A 20,805-nucleotide genomic window follows, 5' to 3' on the forward strand; every position below is an offset into this window, starting at 1 on the left:
GCAGCCGCAGAAGATGCCCGTCCGCCGGCGGCTGGGACACGCTTGTCTCGCGCGCAAATAGGATTGGGCGGTAGGGTCGTTGACTGACAGCTCGAGTGGCCAATGACAGTTGAGAATCCCCCCCCCCCCGGCCGTTGTCTGGGTTACGTGGCCCGTTGCTACGTGGCAGCGGAGCTCGAGTTGCTGCTGATGGTTAGAGTGTGGTGTTCGTTAACCAACCTCATGTCCACCATGTACCGATACAGCGCCTTGCTGTTCTACTCGTTGGTTTGTTCTGTTCTCTTCAACTGCATTTGCGCGGAAGAAGTAAAGATAGAAGTTTTGTACAAGCCAGAAAACTGTCCCGTGAAGAGCAAACGTGGAGATGCGCTTAATGCTCATTATGATGGTTTCCTGGCAAAAGACGGCTCCAAAGTTTACTGCAGGTCAGTGTTTTCCTCTTTAGTTGGAAAATGATAAATTTGGATTTTACTTTGTACGTTTTCTGCCAATTCCATTCTGCACCTTCTCCTAAAGCAAGTTGGTATTTCATATTCGAAAGCAAAATACTGTGGATGCTGGAAATCTGAAATAAGATACTTAGGTCCATCTGTGGTCAGAGAAACAGGAGTTAAAGTTTCAGGTTGATGATCTTCCACCATTACTAGGAAAAGTTAGAACTGTAGATGTAACATCTGTCACACACCAGTCAGAACCTGAACCTTCTGGACAAATGGTAAAAGAGTGAAAAGTCTGACAACACCAGGTTTTAGTCCAACCTATTTATTTGATAATATACTCACAAGCTTTCGGGTTAGTCCCTTCGTCAGGTGAATGGAGAGTTCTGGCCTCAGACAGAGCATATAAAGCACAGACAGTTTAGAGATTACTGATTAGAATGCGAATCCTTACACCTAACCTGCTGTTCAAGACCTGAAGTGGCTGATAATGTGAGTGGAAGGAGCACTGATCACAGTTTAAAGAGATGTGTATTGTCTCCAGACAGTACAGTAAGTGAGGTTTTGCAAACCCAGGCAAGTCACGGGGGTTACAGATAGTGCGACATGAACCCAAGATCCCTGTTGAGACCGTCCTCATGTGTGCGGAACTTGGCTATCAGTCTCTGTTCAGCGACTCTGCGCTGTCGTGTGTCGTGAAGGCCGCCTTGGAGAATGCTTACCCGAAGGTCAGAGGCTGAATGCCCGTGACCACTGAAGTGTTCACCAACAGGAAGGGAACAGTCTTGCCTGGTGACTGTCGAGCGATGTTCATTCATCCGTTGTCGTAGCGTCTGCATGGTCTCCCCAATGTACCATGCTTCGGGACATCCTTTCTTGCAACGTATCAGGTAGACAATGTTGGCCGAGTTGCAAGAGTATTTACCATGTACCTGGTGGATGGTATTCTCACGTGTGATGATGTTATCCATGTCAATGATCCGGCATGTCTTGCAGAGGTTGCTGTGGCAGGGTTGTGTGGTATTGTGGTCACTGTTCTCCTGAAGGCTGGGTAGTTTGCTGCGAACAATGGTCTGTTTGAGGTTGTGTGGTTGTCTGAAAGCAAGAAGTGGGGGTGTGGGGATAGCCCTGGCGAGATGTTCGTCTTCATCAATGATATGTTGAAGACTCCGGAGAAGATGTCGTAGCTTCTCCGCTCCGGGGAAGTACTGGACGACGAAGGGTACTCTGTCCACTGTGTACCGTGTTTGCCTTCTGAGGAGATCGGTGTGGTTTTTCGCTGTGGCGCATCGGAACTGCCACAGCAACCTCTGCAAGACATGCCGGATCATCGACATGGATACCATCATCACACGTGAGAATACCATCCACCAGGTACATGGTAAATACTCTTGCAGCTCGGCCAACATTGTCTACCTGATACGTTGCAAGAAAGGATGTCCCGAAGCATGGTACATTGGGGAGACCATGCAGGCGCTACGACAACGGATGAATGAACATCGCTCAACAGTCACCAGGCAAGACTGTTCCCTTCCTGTTGGTGAACACTTCAGTGGTCACGGGCATTCAGCCTCTGACCTTCGGGTAAGCATTCTCCAAGGCGGCCTTCACGACACACGACAGCGCAGAGTCGCTGAACAGAGACTGATAGCCAAGTTCCGCACACATGAGGACGGTCTCAACAGGGATCTTGGGTTCATGTCGCACTATCTGTAACCCCCGTGACTTGCCTGGGTTTGCAAAACCTCACTTACTGTACTGTCTGGAGACAATACACATCTCTTTAAACTGTGATCAGTGCTCCTTCCACTCACATTATCAGCCACTTCAGGTCTTGAACAGCAGGTTAGGTGTAAGGATTCGCATTCTAATCAGTAATCTCTAAACTGTCTGTGCTTTATATGCTCTGTCTGAGGCCAGAACTCTCCATTCACCTGACGAAGGGACTAACCCGAAAGCTTGTGAGTATATTATCAAATAAATAGGTTGGACTAAAACCTGGTGTTGTCAGAGTTTTCACTGTGTTTACGCCAGTCCAACGCCGGCATACCCACAAAAGGTAAAAGAGCCAGAGGGATGGGATGGGAATGCAATAAGGAAGATCCATGATGAATGGGGAGCAGGTGAGATTATTTGACAGATTATGCCACTGGATATGCCATTGGGAGTGGTGATGAAAGAGACAAAATATGTGGCAGAAAATGTGGCAAAATGATAAACAGATGCTGTCCAAAAGCAAAAATAAGGAAGAAACAAGATAGCAAGAACAAAACCTGCAAAGAACATGGGGGAAGAGATTACAATCTGAATTTGTTGAACTCAAATGTTGAGTTCAGAAGGCTGTAAATGCCCGATTGAAAGATAAAGTGCTCTTCCTCGAACTTACATTGAGCTTTGTTTATTGGAGCTACTCCAATCCTATTTGGTGTTACTACTGGACTGGACCTCCCAGAATTGGAATAATAACAAATAAATGGCAGAGGAACTTAATAGTTACTTTGCATCAGTTTTCAAGGTGGAAGACACCAGTAGGATGCCAGAGCTCCAGGAGAGTCGGGGGCACAGGTGAGTGCAGTGGCCATCACTTAAGGAGAAGTTTCTGGGGAAACTGAAAGGTCTGAAGGTGGATATTCACCTGGACTGAATGGACTACGCCACAGGATTCTAAAAGAGATAGCTGAGGAAATTGTGGAGGCATTGGTGGTGATCTTTCAGGAATCGCTGGAGGCAGGGAGGGTCCCAGAGGACTGAAAAGTAGCTAACGTAACACTACTGTTTAAGAAGGGAGAGAGGCAGTAGACTGGAAATTATAAGTCGGTTAGCCTGACTTCATTCATTGGCAAGATTTTAGAGTCCATTATTAAAAATGAGATTGCAGAATACTTGAAAGTGCATGATAAAGTAGGACTGAATCAACACAGCTTTGTCATGGGGAGGTCATGTCTCACTAATCTGTTCGAGTTCTTTGAGGAGGTAACAAGCAAGTTAGATAAAGGAGAACCAGTGGACGTGATTTATTTAGATTTCCAGAAGGCCTTTGACAAGATGCTGCATAGAAGACTGTTAAATAAGTTAAGTGCCCGTAGTGTCAAGGGTAAGATCCTGGCATGGATGGAGGATTGGCTGACTGGCGGAACTCAGAGAGTGGGGATAAAGGTGTCTTTTTCAGGATGGCAGCTGGTGACTAGTGATGTGCTTCAGGAGTCAGTGCTGGGACCACAACTTCTCACAATATACACTAACGATTTGGAAGAAGGAAATGAAAAGACTGTTGCTTAGTTTGCAGATGATACAAAGGTATGTAGAGGGATAGGTAGTATTGAAGAAGCAGGGGGTGGGGGGCTGCAGAAGGACAGGTTAGGCGAGTAGGCAAAGAAGTGGCAGATGGAGTACAATGTGGAAGAGTGTGAGGTTATGCACTTTGGAAGGAGGAATGGAAGCATAGACTGTTTTCTGAATGAGGAAATGCTTAGGAATTCAGAAGCACAAAGGGACTTGAGTCCTTGTTCAAGATTCTCTTAAGGTTAAAGTGCAGGTTCAGTCAACAGTTAGGAATGCAAATGCAATGTTAGAATTCATGTCGAGAGGGCTAGAATACAAGAACAGGGATATACTTCTGAGGCTGTATAAGGCTCTGGTCAGATCCCATTTGAAGTATTTTGAGTAGTTTTGGGCCCCATATCTAAGGAAGGATGTGCTGGCCTTGGAAAGGGTCCAGAGGGGGTTCACAAGAAATGTCCCTGGAATGAAGAGCTTGTTAAATGAGGAACGGTTGAGGACTCTGAGTGTGTACTCATTTGAGTTTAGAAGAATGAGGGATGATCTTATTGAAACTTACAGGATACTGCAAGGCCTGGATAGAGTGGATGTGGAGAGGATGTTTCCACTCGTAGGAAACACTAGAACCAGAAGGCATAACCTCAGGCTGAAGGGGCGATCCTTTAAAACAGAGGATGAGGAGGAATTTCTTCAGCCAGAGAGTGGAACTCTTTGCTGCAGAGGGCTGTGGAAACCAGGTCATTGAGTGTCTTTAAGACAAAGATAGATAGGTTCTTGATTAATAAGGGGATCAGAGGTTATGGTGAAAGAGCAGGAGAATGGGGATAAGAAAAATATCTGCCATGATTGAGTCTGCTCTGCCATTCAATGTGCCGAGTGGCCTAATTCTGCTCCTGTGTCTTATAGTCTAATTGAACACTGATCCAAAAGACTTACCAATGTTTTCTTAAAAAAAGAAAAAGTTGAACTGTGCCAGAGGGCTGCCAAATAGCTTTCAACAACAAAAGAATGTATTAAACACAAAAGGCTTGACTACAGTATGATATTCCTTCATTCTCGCTAATCTTTGCAAATGTACACAGATTTTAAGTATAACACACGTTATAAAATATATCTTGTGCTATAAGGTTTTCAATAAACAGCAGTCCTAGGCTAACTCTGGCCAGGCCACCCCGACTCTGAAACCAAGCAGCAGATGCCACTCATTCGATCTTCTGTGAGTCTCTCCTCAAATTTCCCCCAGATAATGGTCACGTGTGTTGAGGATATTCAAATTCTTCTCTTTATTATCGGGGAGAATGTAAATGTATGCGCTGCTTGACTCTGTTTATTTTCTCAATTGAATAAAGATTTGTAATGTCAAGCAGCCTGCATGAGTGATCTTAAACCGAAGTTACTAATCTGCTGAATATGATGATATTGTAGTGTAATTTTGTTTCTAATTCAAGAATATTTCTGTAAGCTTTCCTTAGGAAAACGAAATTAAGCTATCCTACTGCAGTCAATTTTTGCATTCTTACATTCAGCTGGGGCCTATTTCGTTAATGTGATTTAATTTTTTAGCTATGGTGGTCATATCTTTTAACCCATGTTTACTTTGAAGATAGTAAAAAGTCTGACAACACCAGGTTTTAGTCCAACCGATTTATTTGATAGTAAACTCACAAGCTTTCAAAGGGACTCCCTCTTCGTCAGGTGAATGGAGAGTTCTGGCCTCGGACAGAGCATATAAAGCACAGACAGTTTAGAGATTACTGATTAGAATGCGAATCTTTACACCTAACCTGCTGTTCAAGTCCTAAAGTGGCCGACAATGTGAGTGGAAGGAGCATTGATCACAGGTTAAAAAGATGTGTATTGTCTCCAGACAGCACAGTGAGTGAGGTTTTGCAAACCCAGGCAAGTCATGGGGGTTACAGATAGTGTGACATGAACCCAACATCCCTGTTGAGACTGTCCTCATGTGTGTGGAACTTGGCTATCAGTCTCTGCTCAGCGACTCTGCGCTGTTGTGTGTCGTGAAGGCCACCTTGGAGAACGCTTACCCGAAGGTCAGAGGCTGAATCCCCGTGACCACTGAAGTGTTCGCCAACAGGAAGGGAACAGTCTTGCCTGGTGGTTGTCGAGCGATGTTCATTCATCCGTTGTCGTAGCGTCTGCATGGTCTCCCCAACGTACCATGCTTCGGGACATCCTTTCTTGCAACGTATCAGGTAGACAATGTTGGCCGAGTTGCAAGAGTATTTACCGTGTACCTGGCGGATGGTATTCTCATGTGTGATGATGGTATCCGTGTCGATGATCCAGCATGTCTTGCAGAGGTTGCTGTGGCAAGGTTGTGTGGTGTTGTGGTCACTGTTCTCCTGAAGACTGGGTAGTTTGCTGTGAACAATGGTCTGTTTGAGGTTGTGTGGTTGTCTGAAGGCAAGAAGTGGGCGTATGGGGATGGCCCTGGCGAGATGTTCGTCTTCAGGAGAACAGTGACCACAACACCACACAACCTTGCCACAGCAACCTCTGCAAGACATGCCGGATGATCGACACGGATACCATCATCACACGTGAGACTGATGGCCAAGTTCCACACACATGAGGACGGTCTCAACAGGGATCTTGGGTTCATGTCACACTATCTGTAACCCCCATGACTTGCCTGGGTTTGCAAAACCTCACTCGCTGTGCTGTCTGGAGACAATACACATCTCTTTAACCTGTGATCAGTGCTCCTTCCACTCACATTGTCGGCCACTTTAGGACTTGAACAGCAGGTTAGGTGTAAAGATTCGCATTCTAATCAGTAATCTCTAAACTGTCTGTGCTTTATATTCTCTGTCCGAGGCCAGAACTCTCCATTCACCTGACGAAGAGGGAGTCGCCTTGAAAGCTTGTGAGTTTACTATCAAATAAATCGGTTGGACTAAAACCTGGTGTTGTCAGACTTTTTACTATCTTCAAAGTAAACATGGGTTAAAAGATATGACCACACGTGAGAATACCATCCACCAGGTACACGGTAAATACTCTTGCAACTCGGCCAACATTGTCTACCTGATACGTTGCAAGAAAGGATGTCCCGAAGCGTGGTACACTGGGGAGACCGTACAGACGCTACGACAACTGATGAATGAACATCGCTCGACAATCACCAGGCAAGACTGTTCCCTTCCTGTTGGCGAACACTTCAGTGGTCATGGGGATTCAGCCTCTGACCTTCGGGTAAGCGTTCTCCAAGGCGGCCTTCACGACACACGACAGCGCAGAGTCGCTGAGCAGAGACTGACAGCCAAGTTCCACACACATGAGGACGGTCTCAACAGGGATCTTGGGTTCATGTCGCACTATCTGTAACCCCCGTGACTTGCCTGGGTTTGCAAAACCTCACTCACTGTGCTGTCTGGATACAATACACATCTCTTTAACCTGTGATCAGTGCTCCTTCCACTCACATTGTCGGCCACTTTAGGACTTGAACAGCAGGTTAGGTGTAAAGATTTGCATTCTAATCAGTAACCTCTAAACTGTCTGTGCTTTATATGCTCTGTCCGAGGCCAGAACTCTCCATTCACCTGATGAAGCGGGAGTCCCCTCGAAAGCTTGTGAGTTTACTATCAAATAAATCGGTTGGACTAAAACCTGGTGTTGTCAGACTCTTTACTGTGTTTACCCCAGTCCAACGCAGGCACATCCACATCATGACTACTTTGAAGATAACAGAAATTCAGCCTCCTTCAGCTGACCTATATTTTTGAGCTGACGTTTTGATACTGAATACAAGTTTGTATTTCTTTACAGTAATTAAACAAAACATTAATAGGTTAGTGCCTAAAGTAAACTGAAGACCACTTTAATCTTTAATCACTGTCATCCCTTTCTCTTATTCTGATTTATTTATTTTGGCTTGTTTAACTGTTTACATTTATTATCGCTATGTACATTTTTCTCTTTGCTTTTCTTATCATTCTAAAGTTTCTTTTTCAATATTGCTCATTAAAAACTAGGCATGATCTTTGATGAGATTAGGCCAGTGTCTGATGTGGATTATATAATGTATTGAACGTTTTTCTTAAGTTTTATAATTCACTCACTAAGAAATAAAGGTGAATTCCCATTTTGTGCTGTCACTTGATTAACCATTTTGAATAGATTGGCATGAATTGTTCAGTTACCACTTTTCAGCTAAGATGGTATGAAGAACAATATTTAATATTATAAATAAAGTGGAGATCCTGTAGATTTTATTGTTTAGTATTGTTGAAACATGAAGCAATATAACTAGATATACTTCCAGGACATTTATAGCTTACGTAGTCATTGAAAGCGATTCTGAATTCTTTAGAGTGAAGCTTGCATTCAGATTAAGTTTTTTTTTTGCTCTTAATAGAGACATTTCTCATCAGACTAGCAAACAGAGTTTTAAAAAACTTGCACTCTCAATATGGAGCAGTTATCAAAGGCAATTCCAGCATAAATTATAATTAAATGTCTGCTTGTAAGGACGGCATGGTGGCACAGTGGTTAGTACTGCTGCCTCGCAACGCCAGGAACCTGGGTTTGATTCCCTGCTTGGGTCACTGTCTGTGCAGAGTTTGCACATTCTCCCTGTGTCTGCATGGGTTTCCTCCCATAGTCCAAAAGACGTGCTGGTTAGGTGTATTGGCCATGCTGAATTCTCCCTAAGTGTACTCAGACAGGTGCTCAAGTGTGGCAACTGGGGGCGGTTTTCACAATAACTTCATTGCAGTGTTAAGGTAAGCCTACTTGTGACACCAGTAAATAAACTTTTAAAACTTTTAAACTTGTATTTAAGCCATAATTCTATTAAGGTTGAGATGTGGTAAGATTTAAATGTCTGGCTTTAATATGGGAATAGTAATCCAAATTGGTCACAACCGAGCACTGATCCTCACACATGCCATTTCTAAGTAGCATATGATTTCCTCAATGGGTCAGGATTGTTTGTTTTTTGTTGGCTCATTGTAAGAAACAACATCTGAGGGGGAAATTCTTACACCCTGTGGAATGTTCATTCTTTACAAGGTCCTGTAGAATCTTCAAAATAAGGCCAGTACTAATTACAAGAAGAACAGAAAATGCTGGAAAATTTTAGTGGCGATTGACAGCATCCGTGGAGAAAGAACCAAGCTAACTTGAAGAGTCTGAATGAGTCTTTGAGGGGCATTCAGACTCAAAATTAGCTCTGTTCTTTCTCTGCATATGCTGCCAGACCCTGCTGAGATTTTCCATAATTTTCTGGTTTAATTTCATTTCCAGCATCCGTGGTAATTTGCTTTTATATGACACTAATGTGCTGTACTGCTGCAATATTAGGGATGTGCACAAGCTGACCATGGATTATTTGCTTCCTGATAATGTCGTAATGGTAGAACTAAACAAGAAAATCTTTACAATATCTTAGCATTGTTAGAAAGTAAACCAAAGTGTGCTTTTGCTGCTCAATTGGGACGCCAGTGAGTTGGAAAAGAAGGTTGAATAAAGTTATGGGACATGACTATGGTAAGGGATCACATAACTTAGTTTATTGACCCTGTAACTTAGTTTATGGACTGAGAAGGATAGCAGCCACCTCCAATGTACATTAATTTCTGAAGTGCATTTCAGTATAATAAATTCAAATGAAAAAATGTCCTGAATACATTTTCAACTTCATGTCCTAAGGATGTCATATTTGGATTATGTATGGAGGAAAATATTGTCCTTTTACTTTGTGTTTTGTTTAGGTGGTCCAACTTCTCTGCAAAACACCTTTCATAATTGTAATTCTGTATTTTGATTTATTGAAAGATTTATAACCTAGCTAATTGAAGAAAGCATTTCATATTCCTACAGTCGTACAGACAACGAAGGCCACCCTAAGTGGTTTATACTTGGTGTTGGGCAAGTGATAAAAGGATTAGACATTGGTATGACTGACATGTGTGAAGGAGAAAAACGGAAGTTAATTATACCACCTTCCCTGGGATATGGAGTAATTGGCAGAGGTAACATTCAAATTCAATTTAACAGTTTTTCTTGTTTATTTTTAACATTTGTTATTGAAGCCTCACTAATGTAATACAAATAATACAAAGTCCCTCCAGTTTAACTTGGAACATAGAACATTACAGCATAGTACAGGCCCTTCGGCCCTCAATGTTGTACCGAGCTATGTCCAATCCCAAGATCAAGCTATTCCACTCCCTATCTTTCTGGTGTGCTCCATGTGCCTATCCAATGACCGCTTGAAAGTTCCTAAAGTGTCTAACTCCATTATCATAGCAGGCAGTCTATTCCATACCCCAACCACTCTGAGTGAAGAACCTACCTCGGACATCCCTCCTATATCTCCCACCATGAACCTTAAAGTTATGCCCCCTAGTAACAGCTACATCCACCCGAGGAAATACTCTCTGCACGTCCACACTATCAATCCTTCTCATCATCTTATAGACCTTTATTAAGTCGCCTCTCATCCTCCTCCGCTCCAAAAAGAAAAGTCCCAGATCCCTCAACCTTTCCTCATAAGACCTGCCCTCCAACATAAGAACATAAGAAATAGGAGCAGGAGTAGGCCATCTAGCCCTTTGAGCCTGCCCCGCCATTCAGTAAGATCATGGCTGATCTGAAGTGGATCAGTTCCACTTTCCCGCTTTCTCCCCATAACCCCTAATTCCCCTGTCTATCAAAAACCTATAGACCTGTGACTTAAATATATTTAGCAAGGTAGCCTCCATCACTTCAACGGGCAGAGAATTCCAGAGATTCACCACCCTTTGAGTGAAGAAGGTCCTCCTCAACTCTGATCTAAACTGCCCCCCCACTCACTCCCCCATCTTGAGGTTGTGTCCTCTAGTCCTGCTATCTTTTCTAAGCGGGAAGAATCTCTCTACCTCTACCCTATCCATCCCCTTCATTATCTTATACGTCTCTATAAGATCCCCCCTCATCCTTCTAAACTCCAACGAGTACAGACCCAGTCTATTTAGTCTCTCTTCGTAGGCCAACCCCCTCATCTCCGGTATCAGCCTCGTGAACCTCCCCTGCACTCCCTCCAAGGCCAATATATCCTCCCGCAAGTGCGGCGACCAAAACTGCACACAGTACTCCAGCTGCGGCCTCACCAGTACCCTGTACAGTTGCAGCAAGACCTCCCTACTTTTATATTCTATCCCCCTCGCTATAAAGGCCAACATTCCATTCGCCTTCTTGATCACCTGCATACTGGGTTTTTGCGACTCATGCACAAGGATCCCCAGGTCCCTCTGTACCGTAGCATGCTGCAGCTTTTCGCCTTTTAAATAATAATCCCTCCTACTACTATTTCTGCCAAAGTCGATAACCTCACACTTGCTAACATTATACCCCATCTGCCAGGTCCTCGCCCACTCGCTCAGCCTATCCAGATCTCTCTGCAGACTTTCCACACCCCCCACACAATTTGCTTTTCCACTCATCTTCGTGTCATCAGCAAATTTTGTCACCCTACACTCAGCCCCCTCCTCCAGATCATCTATATAAATGGTAAACAGTTGAGGCCCCAGCACCGATCCCTGCGGCACTCCACTAGTCACCAACTGCCAACCAGAATAGCACCCATTGATACCAACTCTCTGCTTCCTATTACACAGCCAATCCTCTATCCATGCTAACACCTTACCCCCAACTCCATGCACCCTAACCTTCTGTAGCAACCTTTTATGAGGCACCTTATCAAATGCCTTTTGGAAATCTAAAAGCACCACATCCACCGGTCCCCCTCTGTCTACTGCACTAGTCACATCCTCATAGAAATCCAATAAATTCGTCAAACACGACTTCCCCTTAACGAATCCATGCTGTGTCTGCTCGATCAAACCATTCTTTTCTAGGTGCCTTGCTATTTCTTCTTTGATGACGGATTCTAGCATTTTTCCAACTACAGACCTTAAACTAACCGGCCTATAATTCCCTGCCTTTTGCCTGCTACCTTTTTTAAACAGCAGCGTAACATTAGCCGTTTTCCAATCTTCCGGCACCTCCCCGGAGTCCAACGAATTTTGATAAATAATTACTAAGGCATCCACTATCACCTCTGCCATTTCTTTCAGAACCCTGGGATGCATTCCATCCAGCCCTGGGGACTTGTCCACCTTCAGTCCCATTCGTCTATCAAGCACTACTCTCTAGTGATGGTAATCGCATTTAGGCCCTCAACTCCTACCATCCTTCTATCTTTAATATCCGGCAAACCATTCGTGTCCTCCTCCGTGAAGACCGAGGCAAAAAACTTATTTAAAGTCTCAGCCATTTCCTCATCGCCCACCGCTAAATCTCCCCTCTCATCCTGCAAGGGTCCAACATTCACTCTAGCCAGCCTCCTCCTCTTTATATATTTGTAAAAACTTTTACTGTCATTTTTTATATTTAGTGCTAGTTTAGCTTCATAGTCTATCTTTCCTTTCTTTATCGCCTTCTTAGTCATTCTTTGTTGATTTTTAAATCTTTCCCAATCTTCTAATCGCCCACTATTTTTAGCCACTATTTTTAGCCAGGCAGCATCCTGGTAAATCTCCTGTGCACTCTCGCCAATGCTTCCACATCCTTCTTATAGTGAGGTGACCAGAACTGAACACAATATTTCAAATGTGGTCTCACCAACATCCGATATAGTTGCGGCATAACCCTACACCTCTTAAACTCAAACACTCTGTTAATAAACGCTAACACACTATACGCCTTCTTCACAGCTCTATCCACTTGAGTGGCAACCTTCAGAGATCTGTGGATATGAACCCCAAGATCTTTCTGTTCCTCCACATTCCTTCGAACCCTGCCGTTGACCCTGTAATCTGCATTCAAGTTTGTCCTACCAAAATGAATCACCTCACACTTATCAGGGTTAAACTCCATCTGCCACTTTTTGGCCCAGCTCTGCATCCTGTCAATGTCTCTTTGCAGCCTGCAAGAGCCCTCTACCTCATCCACTACTCCACCAATCTTGGTGTCATCAGAAAATTTACTAACCCACCCTTTAGCCCCCCTCTTCCAAGTCATTGATAAAATCACAAATAGCAGAGGACCCAGCACTGACCCCTGTCGTACACCACTGGTAACTGGCCTCCAGTCTGAAAATTTTCCAGTAAGGCCAGTTACTTATTCAATCGGCCAAATTTCCTTCAATCCCACACATCCTTATCTTCTTCATGAGCCTACCATGGGGAACCTTATCAAACGCCTTACTAAAATCCATGTATACGACATCAACTGTTCTACCTTAGTCCACACACTTAGTTACCTCCTCAAAGAATTCAGTCAAATTTGTGAGGCAGGACTTGGCCCTCACGAAACCGTGCTGATTATCCTGGATTAAATTGCATCTTTCAAAATGGTCATAAATCCTATCTCTCAGGACCCTTTCCATTAACTTACTGACCACCGAAGTAAGACTAACTGGCTTATAATTACCAGACCAACTTGTAGATAAATATTGAATGTATGACATGGTCATTAACATACACGCTTGTGTTCTATGAATTTCATAACAATGATTTAATGCATGTTACTTAACAGTGGAAGATTTTAGCCAACAGCATGAACATTATTTCAAAACTCTTCAGATTATTTTGGAAGAAAATATAATCTAATACCATGGCATTTCCTGCACTTTTATCTTATTGTTTATTAAAGGAATGTTTGGAATGTTTTGGCATAGAACTAATTATGCATGAACCTAACAATATTATTTACTAATTTTTTACCTGTAACATATTCTTCTGTATTGCCTTGTCTAATTGGTAATGCCTCACTTTTAACTGTTTAAAATTTTCTACAGTTCCTGAGAAGAAGCTTGTCCATCTACATAATCCATTGATAACTTGAGCAATTATGCATGCTGAGAAAGATGAACCTCTGGTGTAGAGTAGAGTGCATGTATTTATTTCTACACGGTATGTACACTCAAAATTGGTCCCGGAATTACTAGCTTCACTAATATTAATAAAAATAATAGGCTTCTGACAGAATAAAAATGAAGAATCACTATAAAGATTTTGTGGGTCAAAAGGAAAGCATGTCAATGCTTTGGTAATTTTGATAGCAAATGAAACCTCATCTGCATTACCAAAGTAATAAGCACAAAAATAAAAATCGAGGTGATGGATTTGTGTTAAGAATGTTTTCCATGAAAATAGAACTCATCAATGTCAGAATAATAATGCCATGGTTGGAAAAATGGATCTAGAGTAGGCAATTTTCCAAAAGTGAGTAGTGCAGGAAGATTAAAATGGGTTTTGTAAGGTGACAGATACTAAAAGGAGGGGGAAGAAAAGGTTAGACTTTGGTGGACCAAGCAACAACCTACAGCAAGATAGGTTTTACTTTCCCGTGGAAGGGAGCAATCAGCCTGCTTCTGTTGTGCATACTAATCTTGAAGAATTGGCATATCAAAAGTTAACCTGGAGCAAGTGGGAGATCATGCTGTTGAAAGACCTTTGCCTTGTCATTCTGCACCAATAATCATTAGTTAGTATTTGACTATCAAGATTTGTCTTTAATATGGAATTGGTCACAACTGAGCACTGGCCCCCAAACTCATGCCATTCTTAAGTAGCGTATGATTTTCTGAATGGGTCAGGATTTCTTCTTATTTGTTGGGTGATTAAAAACAACAACATCTCTGAGGAGGAAATTCCTATACCCTGAGGCCTCTCTCCTTTACAATGTCCTGTACAATCTCCAAAATAAGGCCAAGTACTAAAGGCATGAACTTGTTGCAATTTTTTAATTTTTTACTCCACTCTTAAAATGACAAAGCCTATGCTCAGAGTGGACAAGAAAATCCAAATCCAATCTTTTCTTTAGAAAACAAATTCCAATTCCAATTGAATCCAATCATGGTCTCCACAGGAGAAGCAAACCAGATCCAAGCTGACAACATAAGACATTACACCGCATCTCAGGCTTGATCTGATGCTTGAACTTAGCCAAAAGACCAAGTGAATCATTGGCCTCCTGATAACTATCAAAATGGTAGAACTGAACAGAAGGAGTTCCTTGACAATACTTGGCATGGTGGGAAATTCACCTAAAATGGACAAGCTTTTTCTGTGCAAACAGGACATTACTAGGATAATTGAAATTATAGGATGTGGCTGTGGTGAGGGATCAAAAGGCATAGTACCTGTTTGAGTCAGGAAATAGTTTTTCAGTCCTATTTATTACATTAAAGAACATGTTTAAAACTTTAATTACTACCAGAGAATCATGATTTAAATGTCTGCCTTCAATATGGGAATGATAATCCAGATTGGCTAGAGCAAAACACTGGCTCCTAAATTTGTATGCAGTTCCTAAGTAGCACATAGCTTCCTCAATAGGTCAGAATTGCTTGCTATCTGTTGGGTTATTTTGCACAACAACAATTCTGAAGAAATCTCAGGCATCAGGTATGTGCTTCCTATTAGTGAATTATAGCACCATTTTCTTTGACAAATACAAGGCTCAACTGCCCTGTCCATTTGGATGAAGGATGAAACAACAGAAATTATAGTACTTATGGGGGAAATGAAGGCCAGATGTAAACCAAGCATACCTTTACATAAAAGAGAAATATGTTTGGTTTTCTATTCAGAAAAGGTACCGCCCAATTCAACCCTGGTTTTCGAAGTTGAACTCTATACTGTGAGACGGGGGCCAAGGAGTGTGGAATCTTTTAAGATGATTGATTTGGATGGTGATAAAAAGCTTTCCCGTGATGAGGTATGCAAATTTTTTTTGGAAAGGTTGGTTATAGTTATGAAAATATTTGAAGTCTACTCTTACGAAAAATGGTGTGTTAAATTTTTTTGAAAGCAAGACATTACCATTTTGAACTGATTCATGTAAGTAACAATATCATATTGGTACTAAAGTAAAGACTATCAGTAGGCAAATGCTTTGCGCTGCAACTGCATGCCAAAAATGGGTAATGTTCTATTTCAAGCATTATCACCGTGATGCACATAGTGCAATTTCAATTAAAATCATTTCAGCCTATAGTGCCTGTTCCCGATCTTCTTCCACTAAGTTTATGGCAGTGCATTTCAAACCACAACTCCTATTTTAACAAAGAAAGTTTATTCATGTCATCTCTGGTTCTCTTGTCAATCACCCTTTTAAATCTGTGTCCTGCTGCCAATCTAATAAAGCTTTTCTGCTGCTTTTCCAAGGCCTTGACGTCCTTCCTAAAGATGTGGTGCTCAGAATTGAACACAATACTTGACTGAAGGCTAACCAGAGTTATGAAGGTTTAGCTTACTTTTGTACTCTCTTAATAAAGTCTAAGGATCCATTTTTTTTTTAACAGTTTTCAATTTGTCATGCCACCATCAAAGATTGATGTGTATATATAGACTCCTAGCTCCCTCTTTTCCTACACTCCCTTTAATTGGTACCATTAAGTGTCCTTATTCTTCCGATCAAAATATTATCACTTCACATTGCTCTGCATTAAATTTCATCTGCCCATTTTACCAGTCTTACTTTTTCATGGGATGTGGGTTTCACTAGCTAGACCAGCATTTATTGCCCATCCTTAACTGCTCTTGAGAGTGGTGATGAGCAGTCTTCTTGAATGGCTGCAGCCAAGTGCTGAATGAACATCCACAATGCTGTTAGAAAGGATGTTCCAGGATTTTAACCCAGCAACAGAGAAGAACAACAATATAGTTCCAAGTTAGGAAATGAGTATTGCAGGTCGTGGTGTTCCTATGTCATGAGCCTGGAAGATGCTGTCAAAGTTTCTGAATTTCTGCAGTGCACCTTGTTAATGGAACACACTGCAGCCACTGCGTCAGTGATAGAGTGAATGTTTCTGCATGGACTGCAAACTAAGAGAGCTGCTTTGTCCTGGATGGCACTGTTCTCATCCAGACAAGTGGAGAGTATTAACTCTTGACTTGGTGCCTTGTAGATGGTGGACAGGCTTTGGAGAGTCAGAAAGGAAATTACCCTCTGCAGAATTCCCAGTCTCTGACCTGCTCATGTTGCATAGCTAGTTCGGTTTAATTTCTGGTTAATGGTAACTCTAGGATGTTGGGGATTTAGTAATGGTAATGCCATTGAATGTCTTAGAGAGGTGGCTAGATTCTCCCTTGGTCATTGGCATTTTGTGGCTAATGTTACTTGCCACTTCCAATCTCAAGCCTGTATGTTGTCTGGGTTTTGCTGCAAATGGACACAGACTGCTTCACTAATTAAGCAGTTGCAAATCGTGCCACATATCATGTACTCTTTATTGAATGTCCCCATTTCTGACTTTTGATGGAAGGAATGTCATTGATGAAGCGGGCAACAATGGTTGGGCATAGGGCACCCCCCCCAACTCCTGCAGTGATGTCCTAGGACCAAGATGATTGACCTCCAACAACTACAACCATCGCCCTTGGTATGACTCCAACCAGTGGGGTGTTTTCGCCTGATTCCCATTGGCTTCAGTTTTGCTAGAACTCCTTGATGCCACACTCGTCAAATGCAACCTTTATGTCAAGGGCAGTGACTCTCACTTTGGTTCAGCTTTAACTGTCCACGTTTGGACCAAGACTGCAATGATGTCAAATCCTGGTGGCCGAAACTGAGCGTTAGTGAACAAATTATTGCTGAGCAAATGCTACTTGATAGCACTGTCAATGACATTTTCCATCACTTTGCTGATGAGCTCATCCTGCAATCAATTACTATCCTCCTCATTGTTTACCAACTTTCCTATAAATGACAAAGTTTTGAAATTATATCCTGTATATTCAAGCCCTGATCACTAATTTATATCAAAAACAGCATTGGTCAAAGTCTGACTCCTCGGGGACATGACACTATTAATCTCTTTACTGTCCCTTACAACTGTTCAACATTATTCTATTTTCTGTTCCTTAACCAATTTCATATTTGCACTTAAAAGCTAGCAAAATTGAAGTCAAGGTTCACTAATGTCTTTTAGGGAAGGAAATCTGCTGTCCTTACCTGGCCTGGCACTTCCATCTAGAAGGACAAAGACAGCAGATAAAAGGGAATACCACCACCTGCAAGCTCCCCTCCCAGCAACTCATCAACCTGATTTGGAAATATATCACCATTCCTTTGCAGTCACTGGGTCAAAATCGTGGAATTTCCTCCCTAAAGGCATTGTGGATCAACCCATAGAACATGGACTGCAACAATTCAAGAAGGCAGCTGACCATCACCTTCTTGAGGGCAATTAGAGATAGGCAATAAGTGCTGGCCAGCCAGTGACGCCCATGTCCCACAAATGAATAAAAAAAAACTTCCCTGTGTGTGGTACAGTTCATTCAGGTAGTCCAAACTCTGGTAAACATTTTACTCGTGTGTTGTAGTTTGGCGCTATGGTTAATGATGGTTGGGAACTTTCTTTCTATTACATGACTAACAAGAAATCTGTTCTATTACATGGCTACAAGGAATCTGTCTTGCTTTTACCACCTGCCAAGGTATGTGTTGGAAGGATATGCAGTTTGATACTTAACCTATTTGGCCAGATTATGAACGCACCTTCCTTAGTCACCAAGTCTTGGGGTGGACTAGCTCAGAAGCAGGGATGCTACCTACTGTACCACAAGACCATATCATTCACATTGTTATGTCTTTAATATCATAGGCTTTAATTTTGCTCACTGGTCTTATTGTATGGTACTTCACCTATTAGACTACTCTTCGCCGCATTACCCTCAACTTTCTACTTTATTGAAAAATTTGATCAAATTGATTTTCATGTCATTCTTACAAGATCTATAATTGCCTTACTTCAAACCAGATTTGAAATAAATTCTCCTTTACTAATTTCAGCTGAAGATGTATTTGCAAGAGGAATTTAAGAGAGATACTAGGAACCAAGATCCTAGTTACAAAGATCGCGTCCTCACTGATATACTCCTAAAAAACGATCATGATGGAGATGGCTACATTTCTGCCAGGGAGTACAATGTTTTTCAGCATGATGAGCTGTAGCATTTGTGCTCTTAATATGTTTCGTATCAACATGACTGAAATACAGCTTTTTCAGTAGTACTATTTGAGTATTTTAATACTTGCCTTGTTACTTCAGAATACAAAATATTTTTGTCAAAATGTTGATCTTTTGATACACAGAAGTTATCTTAAGCCTAATATTGAGATTAAAATTCAAAGACTGTGGAACTGGATCACTCTGGTGTTCGTATTTAAAAAAATATTGGATTGTACAACGACCATTCAAATAAATGTTTTGAAATAATCAGCTGTAATGTCGTCTTATTTTCATATATTGACTGTTAGCTACTTGTTGAAATTATTGAAATTGTATAACTAATTATTGCCTTTAGAAAGTGTAAGCTAGGGTGTGAAAAGCTGCAGGAGCTAAGGGAACTTAGGTTGTGAAAATAAAATTATCCTTTGTATTGTTCAGCCATTCCTTGCTAGGGGCCTCATAAATCTGCCAACCAAAGAAAGCATATTTTCTGCCTCCAATATAATTGATAACACAGTGCTTTCTTTAATGGACAGAAGTGGAACCAAAGCTTGTTGACTAAACACCACCGTCAGGTTTGCCTGCTGAAGAGAACAAAGTTCAAGGAGTATAGCAAGGTGATGGTCCCTGAGTAAGTGCAGCCCCTTTTAAGGATAATTGCTCATGGGAATAGGAGGACACTTCCTCAGCCAGGTAAGCATAAATGAAGTTTGGATAAAATGAGTGAATGCCAGATACAACCATTAGAGGGCACTGACTCCACGATACAAAGATCACTGAGTGAGGACAGGGTAATCATGTTAGAATCACAAAAGGTTCAGATTGACACCAATTGGTTGGGATTCCCAGTGTTTGGGAAGTAATTTACAATTCCAAATAGATCTTATCACCTGCAAGGTAACTAGACAAATTCGTTTCCGTTTTAATGCAAAAAGATTAGTCTCCAACCATATTATGTATGCCTACACACATCTACTCTTATGCCCAGAATAATAACCATCTGTGTCTAAGACCAATAATTTCTATCCGCACGAGTTCAAATTCTGGTTTTCCTACTTACCCAGCAATTTATACATCCTAAGTGTGCAAAGTTCAGCTTTTTCCTACAGGTAGCTAGTATGTCTAGGAGGAATGCAGTTCAGATACTGGGAGAGCAGAATAATTACAAATTGCAACCTTACAAGTGGTTATGTATGGTGAATTAATGGACTTTTGTTTACTTAAATTCCCCTGGGATTTCAGATTAGAGTGCTTGACGGGGTCATGTGATATTGTGGTTTATGTGCAATCCTGGATCTGAAGCAGGGAAAGAAAAATGCTTTTGCAGAAAGGAGTGGAGTTTGGCTGCTCTAGTTAAAGTTTTGCAGGCTTCTGAAAGCTCTATATATCTCTGAAAACTCTAAGGTTGTCTGCGCTCATAGAAAGTATATGAGTGATTGCTAACTATATTTAAAAGGGGGTTTTATGTCTAAGAAGGATGTTGCTTATTTGGAACTGAAATAGTGATACTTTAGAGATTAAAGTTGTTTCTGTTCATGTTTAAAGAGTGTTCAATTGTTAAGAGTTAAGCTGTTTCATTCTGTTAGAGTCATATTTAAATCGTGTTATGAATAAAGCTTGCTTTAATAAAAAGATCCCTGATTTGTCAGTGGAATTGCTCTTGGAGTGAAGCATCCTTTCTTCACATTTATGCCAAAATAGAAAACCCGTTAGGGTCTAGTCTGGCTTCATAACATACTTTGGGACTCTAATAATAGCAATTTCCTGTCCTTATACTATATCAATCCTCTTTGAACTGGAACAATGGGCACCCAATGTTGCATTTATCTGCTTTGTTCATTGATCATTTACAAACAATAATCATTGCCAACATTAAGTTTCAGTGACTTATTAATGAGTCACTTTCCACAGTAAGTAATGACATAATAAGTATTTCCCTAAAAACCTAATTGATAGTTGTAAGTGGATATAGATACAACTTCTGTGCAAATGTATGTCTTTGGTACATGTTAATTTCTTGTAACTGGATGTTAACTATAAATGCCTGATTAATTCCTGGATCAAGGCTCTGCCTGATGAACCACTAGTTGGAGCCTTGGGGCCAACCTGTACTATAGT

General features: G+C 41.6%; 1 protein-coding gene across 1 annotated transcript; it reads left to right on the top strand.

Annotated features, from left to right (window-relative positions):
- Window positions 1-153: 153 nt before the first annotated feature.
- On the top strand, window positions 154-20,765 carry fkbp7 (FKBP prolyl isomerase 7). The gene is made up of 4 exons (XM_080198907.1): window positions 154-425; window positions 9,564-9,715; window positions 15,322-15,449; window positions 18,528-20,765. The coding sequence occupies exons 1-4, from the start codon at window positions 190-192 to the stop codon at window positions 18,687-18,689; spliced, it is 678 nt and encodes a 225-aa protein (XP_080055033.1). The 5' UTR covers window positions 154-189; the 3' UTR covers window positions 18,690-20,765.
- The last annotated feature ends 40 nt before the right edge of the window (window positions 20,766-20,805 follow it).

This window comes from Carcharhinus amblyrhynchos, chromosome 11 (genome assembly GCF_965287045.1).
Source record: "Carcharhinus amblyrhynchos chromosome 11, sCarAmb.v2.hapA, whole genome shotgun sequence".
NCBI classification, from domain to species: Eukaryota; Metazoa; Chordata; class Chondrichthyes; order Carcharhiniformes; family Carcharhinidae; genus Carcharhinus; species Carcharhinus amblyrhynchos.

Coding starts and splice junctions, on each gene's coding strand:
- fkbp7 (XM_080198907.1), top strand. CDS start 190: ATGGTTAGAGTGTGGTGTTCGTTAACCAACCTCATGTCCACCATGTAC. Junction 426..9,563: donor GGCTCCAAAGTTTACTGCAG/GTCAGTGTTTTC, acceptor ATATTCCTACAG/TCGTACAGACAACGAAGGCC. Junction 9,716..15,321: donor ATATGGAGTAATTGGCAGAG/GTAACATTCAAA, acceptor TTTTCTATTCAG/AAAAGGTACCGCCCAATTCA.